Raw genomic sequence first — 10,102 nt, forward strand, 5'->3', positions numbered from 1 at the left:
CCCCCCGCCCCCTTACCTATGCACTCGTCCTTGTATTGGGACAAAACAGAGCACGTTGCCGCTGAAGAAGTGAAATGATTGGCATATCGCATGCAGAGTGCGTTGCTGGGCCTCATTGTCTCGCCCGCGCCTGTCAACATGTGTCGTCCAGGCCCGGCCAAAGCACGGCCGCGCCAGCCGGGAGCAATAAAGCCTGCCCATCGCCGGAGGTCGCTGATAGCTGGAGAATGGCTCAAGGAGTGCCGCCGCTGTTTGCGCTGTGCCGCGGGGGTGGCGGGGCGCGGCGGTACCGGCGGCTCGGCTTGTTTACAGCAATATTTCTGCATTTTTGAGTGTGGCCTGCACATGGTGCAACAATGAGTCCCAACAGAAACAGAGGGCACAGCACAGCAACGCGGGGGCGAGTCCTCAGTCCTGCACTTGTAGCGAAAGCGGAAGGATCTCTCTGCTCGTTGCGACGAGGCCTTCTCCTCGGCCCTGTGCCGCGACAGAGAGGAGCTCGTGCATCGCCAGTGGCGCGAAGTCGCGCGCCCCCGTGCGCCCCCGCGCCAGCGCGCCCCCGCGCCAGCGCGCCCCCGCGCCAGCGCGCCCCCGCGCCAGCGCGCCCCCGCGCCAGCGCGCCCCCGCGCGGCCCTAGCCTTTGCGCCAATCGAGGCGCCGCCGTGTCTCCCTTCGCTGCCCTGCTTCCTGACTGCGAGTGAACTTACGAGTGTGATTGAAGTGTTGTGTTTGTGTTTTACTTCTACGTATCGGTGTTGTGCGTTCGCTAATATGCAACCAGACAAGGAAAATAGTGCAAGGAAGAGAGAAGTTTTGGGACACCAAGCTAGGCTTATGGTGTTCTCTGTCTTGCAGTTCTTCCGAGCGGAGAAGAAAGCTAAATGTTTATTAGTGGACATTAAACAGCTTCATAGAAGGACTGCCAGGGCGTGTGGTGTCAGTCGTACTTTAGTTCAGTCGATTGTCAGCGAGGTGAAGCGCCAACGCCAGCAACAACCCCTTCAACCCCTGCAGCCCATGCCCTATCAGCACGCGGCCACGCCCACAGCCGCGCCCACGACCGCAGCAGCCCAGCAAGCTCCGACTCCCCTGCAGCCCCAGTTCAGCACACCTGAGACCAGCACCGAGCCCCCGAAGTTTAGCACCCCTAATAAGATAAGGAAGAAGAAGCAGTCGGTATGTGACGTCGATTCATTTGATATTGCAGCCATTCGAAACCTCATTCAGTCATTCATAAGTAAGAAAGTTCGTCCGACTCTTCAGAAGTTACTAAAATCCCTTCAAAACACTGGAATACTGGTTAACAGGTCAAGAGAAAGTCTGAGAAGATTGTTGGTTAACTCTATGGGCTTCCACTTCGAGCGGTACAATGGCCGAAAAACACTTATGGAAAGAACAGAAATCGCCCTGTGGCGGTGTCGGTTTTTGAGGGCAACGAGACATTTGGACTGGTCGAAAATGATATTTATAGATGAGACATGGGCCAACGCCAACGATTGTCACCAAAAGGGGTGGACCGATCGCACTTTGAAGGGCTCCATGAATAACCCTATTGGTAAAGGCAGTAGGATTATCGTGTGCCATGCGGGTGGCGCCAACGGGTGGATTCCCACGCCACCCCTTATTTTTAAATCAAAGAAAACGACAGACTACCACGAGGAGATGAATGCGGCAGTTTTCGAGGAGTGGTTTGAAGAAGTCCTTTTACCAAATATCCCTGCCGGCTCTGATATAGTAATGGACAACGCCTCTTACCACTCGCGGCAGCTGGACAAGGCGCCAACTTCAAACACGCTGAAGCCTGACATAGTGGCCTGGCTGCTGCGTCATGATATCAGGGAGGACGAGTACGGCAACAAGATCGAAACTTTACTTAAGATTGAGCTCTTGGACCTAGTCAAGCGGAAGAAACCTCGATTTCCGTCTTATTATATTGACAATCTGGCTTTGCAACACGGTCACCGAGTCATCCGCCTCCCGCCCTACCATTGTCATTTTAATCCTATTGAACTGGCATGGGCCCAAGTCAAATTTTACGTGAAGGAACACAATCAGGCGAGAAACTTGACGACAGTGCAACAGCTTTTTGAAGAGGGCGTCAACTCCGTCACCCCTTCCGCTTGGGCAAAGCTCGTCGATCACGTAAAACAGGCCGTAATCAAGCAATGGGAAGACGATGGGCTTCAAGAGCGAGCAATCGGGCAATTTGTAATCTCTCTGGCCGACTCGGATCCCGATTCGGACGACAACAGCGAGGGGCACGATATCGACGGAGTGGTGAACGACATCGCGGACGAGGACGGGTGGGACGAGAGTAATGAATTGGTGGACTACGAGGGTGGTGGCGTGGACGACCCGGCCAACGATGGTGTCGGACTTATGGATGAGTCCGAGGGCGGCCTTACGGATGAATCGCACAACGGCAGCGGCTGGGATTGGAACCACCTCGCCGTGGATGCGGATGACGAGGGTGAGGACTTCCTCCTCCAGAGAGCTCTCTTTCCGGCTGCTTACAAGCGACAAGATTCATCTGACTTGGGCGTACAGCTCCTTCCTTCGGTATGTTAAAGCTAACTCTGCAAAATACCGGGTGTATCACAACGAACGCAGAAGTGCTGTGGGTTTGTCTTCTCCCTCTAAGGCTGTCCGAGCCGAGGCCCCGGGCCCCCCCTGGCGAAAACGGTAACTCTTGTTTCATGTTTCTTCAGAGTTTTCAGAACGTTTCCAGCCAGTTTCATCGGCGTAAACGGCGTGAAAACTCTTAATGATGAAGAAGAAACCGGGATATGGCTGTTTCTACAGAGTTTTCAATAACCCTGTAGAAACACGGTGCTGTAACTCGCCGGAAACAGCCGAGAAACATGTGGTACCGAGTTATTTAGGAGTTTCCAGAAACACGGTTATAACTGTCACCAGAGTGAGTTTCCAAACGGTTTCCACAGCGTTTCGAAAAACCGTTTGCTCGTGGTTTCTGACAAACGGTCTGCAAACTCTAAGAAAAGTAGGTACAGTGTGTTTTTGTGTGGTTTCCGTTAACATGGTGATAACCTCATACGGCATAAGTTTCTAAACGGTTTCTTCCCATGTCTCTGGTTTCTTCAACGTTATGAGAAACTTACCCAGCCAAAACTGATAATTTCTTTGACGTCGATTCGACCTCGACACTTCGATTTGAGTGGCAAAATTGCGTTTTTCGAGCATCGCAATTTTGCGTTGGTTTTTGAAACATCCCGAACAATTAGTACTCAATAAGCAGAAATCTCCCTGAAAAGCCTTCATACAATTTTCCAGAAAACTGTGATATCTTCAGAAACTGCGTAAAATCCTAAACTGTTAACACAAATGTTCAACTGTTCACTTGCAAGTGTGCACCTCCCTGTAACACACATCTAAGTGCTCAACTTACTAGTTATACACTTGTAAGTGTTCAACTCAGCAGTTGTACTGTACACTTTTAAGTGTTCACCAAAGGGCGCGTTAGACAGGGCTGTTAAACATGTGCGGGTGTAACTGATAAGTTGCACACATACAAGTGTATAACTAGCGATTTGAGCACTTGGATCTGGGTAACAGGAATTTGCACACTTGCAGGTGTTGAACAGCTGAACACTTTTGTTCATACTGCATCAAATCCATGGATGTCCTGTGACATTTTAAAATCCTTAAAATTTCAAAAAGTGCCCCCCCCCCCTCAAATGTAAGGACCTTAGGAATCCTAAAAAAAAACTCATAAAATCTTTGTAACATATTGGAATTGTCCAATTAGTTATTGAACGAGTTTTGCAGACATGGACACCTTTCGATTCACGGTGCGAGTTTTTAAAAGGTTTCCACAGCACGCTGGAAACCGATTGCAGCGTGTTTCTACAGCGTTTTTGGAAACACGATAATAACCTCTTCCCCCTCTACCGCACCCGCCCTCCCCGGAGGGAGAGGGACGGAGGATGAGGAGGGGGTGGGCAAGCGGCGTGCCCGGCGGTGTCGGGCCGGCGAGACAAAGGCTGGAATGTCTTTCGCCGTACGGACACGCCCCCGCATCGAGCTGGATGGCTCAGTTGGTTGCGAACGAGGCGAGGACGCTGAGTTGGCAGCGCCGGGTTCTGTTCCCGGCGCTGGCAGCGGTAGGCGTGTATCCTTCTATGTAGCAGCCCAACAAGCCATGATCATAGCCTTTAAGGGAGTGACCAACTCGGATGACCGTAGGAATCCGAAATAGCAAAGGGGCAGCCGCCTCGATGCGAGCATCGGAGCAAACATCCGCAAATCAAATGATTATTTTCATTTTTTTTAACATCGGCATTTTAAAATTAAAAAATATATCAAGCAAGCAATAGAAATTACTATTGTTTGCAAATATATTCTCCCAAGATTCACACACCGGACTCCGAAACGCACGAGAAACGTTGTAAACGCTCGAGGCCTACCGTTACAGAAACTTTCTGGAAACTCTCTGGAAACTCGATGCTCACCGACAGAAACTCTATGGAAACTGGTTGATAACTCGATGCCTACCGTTACAGAAACTGCCTGAAAACTCTCTCAAAACTCAAAGCAGCACGTTTCCCCACAGTTTTCGACCCTTCAGAAAGAGCGTGTATAAACTGCATGTAGGACGTTTTTCAGAAACGTCCCAAAAACTAATGTGTAACTCGCATTGAGATGTTTCTGAAAACAGTCTTATAACTCTCTGCTTTCGCCAGGGCCGTGGGGCCCAAGGGGGTAAGGGCCGGGCGAGGGAAGGGGAGGGGGGGGGGCAAACCTGCACACCTCGGCGTCCGCTTTGATACATCCAGTACATATAGAAATGCCCTCGAACATTTGCGTAGAGATCGATAAATAAAAATGTCCTTCCTTGCAGGAGAGCACGGACCAGTCTCCGGAACCTGCCGGCTCTACTTCCGGCGCCAGAGAGTCACCTCCTCCACCTCCTCTCGAGTACATCAATTTATAGTGAATCTTTTTGTTATTGTTGTTGTTTCTGTTTTAGTCCACAGTTTGTTTGAACAAGGTTTACTGGTTTTGACGAATCAAAATTATTTCAACTGGACTGTTATAATTAAAATGAGTGCTGCCTGAAAACTTGTGTTTATATTATCCAAATTTCACAATTAAAAAGATAGGAAACCGGGAAGGGGTGGGAGGTGGGGTCTGATCAACCTGCAGGCTCGATTTAGCGTAATTACTTAATGTTTGACAAAATCACTGAATCTTGAGGCAAAACAAAATTCAATCAATGCGTTGCTTGTCGGAGTGTATTTAAAAGGACGCGTGCGGGCGACTCCTCCTCCTCCACACCACCCTCGCCAAGGGTCGGCTAGACCCAGGGACCCAGGTAGTCGCCTACCACCGCAGCAACATCTCGCTCAGAAAAGCTCGCTCCAACTTGTGTCCTACTATAATCATGTCCGTCTGTCTGTTTGCAGGTGCCGGCCCCACGCGCGAGCTCTCGCCACTGACGGACATGGACGCCCAGGCCGATGTGGTGTCCGCCGCCTGAGGGGGACGACGTCATCTGGGACCTGGACAGCGACTTGCAGCTGGTCGTCGGCGGGCGTGCGGGTGCTACCATGCGCGGCTCCGTCGTCGGGTCGTCGTCCAGGACGCCGTCGGCCGACCTGGCTGGCGGGAGGGGCGCTGGCGAGCGCCCCCGCACGCACCGCGCGGGCTCGGTGTCGTCTCCCGGGTCCGGGAGCCGTACAATGTCGCCGCCGCCGAGGCCCGCCACGGCCACGGAGCACGGCAACTGGCGGCGCCCGCGCCTCACGCGACAACTGTCGGAGGGACAGGTGCTGCGCTCGACGGCGTCCTCGGTGGCTTCGCCAGTGCCGATGACGCCCCCTGCCTACGTGCGGGCGTCCGCCGCGGGCCTCCACCGTCGCCCGCTCCTGCACCAGATGTCGGTGGAAGCCATCGGCAGCACCAAGGAGGTGCAGGGCCTCCGCGCCAGGAGATCCAACACCATCACTGGGACCAGGTCAGTGCAAACGGTGCCAGCGCCCTCTCCGCCCCACAATGGAGTGCTCAGCACCGCCGCTGCCCTCGAGGGCTGCCCCTCCACCGCGAGGGGGTCGCCCGCAAGAGCGCGCTGGTGCGGCGCACAGTGGTCGGCAATCGCCAAAAAGCGGCAAAAACTCGATACGCGCTCCGTAGGCGGGAGTAGTGCCGGGCGGTCAGCGCTCCCCCGACCCGATCAGTATTAATCGCTTGATATCGTGAAATCTACCATCAAACCATAACAATCCATATACCAACGGGTAGGGAATTTATCCTACTTCTATTAGCCTAAGATACGTCGCTTTATAGATACGGTTCTACCTTTGGCATGCATTCAAACACAACTATGTGGTCGCGCAGCATCGCCCAAGAAAAACTCACATTTTTTCCGTTTGCGCAAGTTTGCGCAAAATGTCTTTGTTGATATTGATAGAAGAAGCTTCCAGGATTGTCGTGCAATCTCCCGTTTCCCCAACAAACCCCAACATTTTTTTAAAAGTCAATTTACATTTTACCCTTGACGGCTGGTCGGCGAGATTTCATGTATATATATAAATGGATGTTAAATGCGTAATTATCATTCTAATAAGTCGTGCCTCGTATGAGAGAGAAGGTGGAAGTACGCCCTTTCTGGTGGCACACAACTTTTTCAGTTCATTTGCAAGAATATACTGTTTATAAGAGGTCAAAGTAAGCGTAAAAGTTCGTCCGCCCGCGACGCCGACTAACCTCTCAACCGAACCACAACTTTTGCATCGAGTTTTGAAATAACTGCGACAGTCTAGGACGTTTTCTTCGTTTGAATATTAAAGTCTGATGCTTTATATATGTAAACCAAACAGTTTAGATACCTGACGGGTATTTTCAAAAAGAACACTTATTGCCGCTTTTCGGCGATTCCCGACCACTGTGCGGCGGCAAAGTGTTTCGGGCTGGACACTTATTTGGGGAGTGGGCGCCCGGCTCCGAGGGTTGCCCGCTGTGCATCCAGAGGTGCGACGAGGAGGGCTATATTGCCTATTTTATCGGCCCTTTATTCCACTTCAGAGACCTGCTATTGGCTCCTGATCTCATTTTCGCCGGCGGCCGCCTCCCCTCCCCGCCACCCGCCGGAAGCACCCTCTTTACAGCCTGGCCTCCTCCAGCCCGGGTCCCCAAGAGCCTCATTGTTTCGCTGACAGGTCCTGCGGAGGGCCTCGCGGGGGAGCATGTCGCCAGGAACATCCCCCTCTCCTGCCCGTCCTCCCCGTCCTCACCGCCCGGCTTTTTTGCCTCCCAGCGAATGACCTTATCTCGTGTCTTTTCGAACCTGTCGTTGCGTGCCTCGCTACCTCACCAATGTGTACTCCCTCATCGGACAACCCTGCTAGTGCCTTGCAGTCGATGCGAGAGAGGAAACGGTTGTTCCCTGGAGGGTGGTGGGCTGAGGATATACATGCGGACATTTAAGTTAGTGTATCACTTATCCTTCCGCACGATGCAATGCAAGCCGTCCCTCCCGGCGGCACACAGTGCACCTGGGTCGATGTACGTCCAGCAAACACACCGAGTTCGCCGCCCGGCTGGCGGGTGTGGTAGGGCAGCAGCAAGAGAGAGAGAAAGAGAGAGAGAGAGAGAGAGAGAGAGAGAGAGAGAGAGAGAGTGAGAGAGCACGAGCAGGGCTTTACCTGGACGGACCGAAGTGGTGGCGCTCCCTGCCGAATACAGCCGTTTTACGAGGCCGCGACATCACCGGATATTACTGCTCGAGCAGAGGGCGGGGCAGGGTGGTGCCACGAGGAAGTGAGGAAGTCCGCAGGGTGTAGGTGCAAGCTGCCCCCCCCCCCCTCACATTCGATGCCGCGACTGGGCACGCCCCGCTCTTTCCCACTCCACCCGCCCCGCACCGCTCCCCGCCTCGTCCTCCCGCTCCCGGCCCCAGCCTTGAGGTGAAGTCGATGGGCCACCCCACCGCCGCGGGGGCCGCAACTACACCGGCGCGATATGTCCCCATCCTGGTCCGCGGTGCCGGTAATCTCCGGCAGATATGGTGAATATCGCCCAACTATAAAGTCCCACGCCGTAACGGAAGGAACGGCAGGCTGGGTGCTGCCGGCCCGAGGTAGCGGTGGGGAGCATCCCCGTGAGAGGGCGCCCACCAGGGACGCCACCCGGCCGCAAGCGATTTGCATTCTCGCTGCTGGGCTCGTCGCGCCCTCACCCGTGACCTTGTCCGGCCTGGACCCCGTGTCACCCCTTCGCCTTCGCCCGCCGGGGACGGAAGGGGACGAAGCGCCGACACAATCTGTCGGGGGCGCTTTAAACGCGCGTCGCCGGAAAATGAATGTCGGACCCGCATGAAATCTGAATGAGAAGAAGGGACTTTCCACCTGTTGTTTGCTCTGCGGGCGCCGGCGGCAGCGGGGTGGCGCCGCGGACATCGCCCACGCCGGCACTGTTGCGGCACTTGAGGATTTCAGACGCTAAATGTCATGCATTTATGCATTGACGCCTCTCCCTTCTCCGCCGCCGGGGGGTGCGCTGTCCCGAGCCCGGGGACTCCAGGCAGGTGGGACGTCCGGGCTAGCGGGCAAGCGATCAGTCGATAGCCACAACCACAAATGCGGAATGCCATCACGCTGACACGTGCCATTTCCACAGTGTCGAGGTGCTCGTGTGCCACTGCGGCGTGTCTGCTGCTGGTGCGGTGGCGCTGGCCGCCCACCGGCGCTATGCCGACGCGACGTCGTGTCGCCCGAAAGTCCTGCGGGAAAATGGATTCAGCAAGCGCCGCGTCAAATTATAATTAATTCAATTTCCGGCTTTTATCTCGGTGACGTATAACGAAATGGGGCGGTTCGCTGGAGGCTCCAGAACGCGGGCGGCGGCGGCGGGGTGCTGCTGAGGCTCGGGACCGCCCGGTCGAGCGATCGCCAACCACCGCCTCGCCGGCCGCGCGGGCGAGCCAAAGTTTGATGCGCTGGCTGCAGCGATAATCTAGCCCCCCACCCCCCTTACCCCTCTGACATCACACCAACCCCTGGTGCCCGCCCGCCCCTCGTGCTGTAGACCTTCTTGACGATACAACTTCAGTATTGCTGGAGTTGTTGAGTCCCTCAGCGGCGGCGCGGGATCTAACTCGCGGCACGGCCGCCGCCTCTCCCACTTCCTACTACAGTATACTCTAGCTGCCGATATTGCGAAAAATGTCTCTCTCATTCTCTCTCTTTCTCCCCCCACTCCAGGACGCGTGTGGGTCGGGTCGGGCTGGGCCGATGGCCGGCGAGGCACGCGTCTAGGGCGATAGGGGTATCAGTGCTGGCCGCGCGTCCCGCGTGCGCCCTTGAGAGGGGGCACCACAGACCCCCCTCCTCCCCCTTGCCCGGCCGTGCCCTTTTCTTCCCTTGTGGTGACCATGGTGGTGACGCGCTGGGCCCGTGCCGCCTGCCCACCCCCTGACCTCCCATCTCCTCCACCCTTCCCCCCTTTTCTTTGACGACGACGCCGCGCGTCGGCAGAGGCGAGGCGGCGAAGGCCTCCACGACCTCCTCCTTGACCCTGACGCCTTGCTCTGACACCGCCCCGCCGCCGTCCTCGCCCAGCCTCCGCGCGGCGCGTAGCGCGCGCTCTCGGCGCTGTCGCCGTGCGGCAGGTGCTCAATGGTGAGGATGACGACCAGGCGATAGCGGGGGCCGCGCGCCATGTTGGAAGCGAGGGTTGCAAGCTGGTCGATCTAGATACGATCGCTGATCGCGGTAAACGTTCTCTTTGGTTTCTTCCCGGGGCGACTGGGCGCGAGGCTCATTCAGTCTCTGGTATGATTTGCGAATAGTTCATTGGGAACCCAGAAGACGTTTTCCCCGCTTACCGTGGGTTTCGGGGTTGTTTTTTTATTGCGGGTTTGTTCTCCTCTGTGACGCAGAGGCTGTAGCGCCTTGGCGTACTGCAACTTTGTGGCGTCTTCTCTGAAACACCAGGTACATCTCAAAGTAGCACTCTGGCACTCGATGATCGTTCTGGGTCGTTTCCCGGCTGCTCCGTCGGTTTTGCTGGATGGTTAACAATAGCAGCAGGAGCGCAGTTATCGGGTATCGCAGCAATTCGTCACATGACGTGCCCACTCCCCCCC

The 10,102-nt window shown here is 55.2% G+C and overlaps 1 protein-coding gene across 1 annotated transcript; it reads left to right on the plus strand.

Moving 5' to 3' along the window:
* Positions 1 to 771: 771 nt before the first annotated feature.
* LOC127750598 (uncharacterized) lies at positions 772 to 4,985 on the plus strand. The gene is made up of 2 exons (XM_052272697.1): positions 772 to 2,559; positions 4,859 to 4,985. The coding sequence occupies exons 1-2, from the start codon at positions 772 to 774 to the stop codon at positions 4,949 to 4,951; spliced, it is 1,881 nt and encodes a 626-aa protein (XP_052128657.1). The 3' UTR covers positions 4,952 to 4,985.
* The last annotated feature ends 5,117 nt before the right edge of the window (positions 4,986 to 10,102 follow it).

Source organism: Frankliniella occidentalis, unplaced genomic scaffold (assembly GCF_000697945.3).
Source record: "Frankliniella occidentalis isolate FOCC.00 unplaced genomic scaffold, Focc_3.1 Scaffold218, whole genome shotgun sequence".
Taxonomy (NCBI): Eukaryota; Metazoa; Arthropoda; class Insecta; order Thysanoptera; family Thripidae; genus Frankliniella; species Frankliniella occidentalis.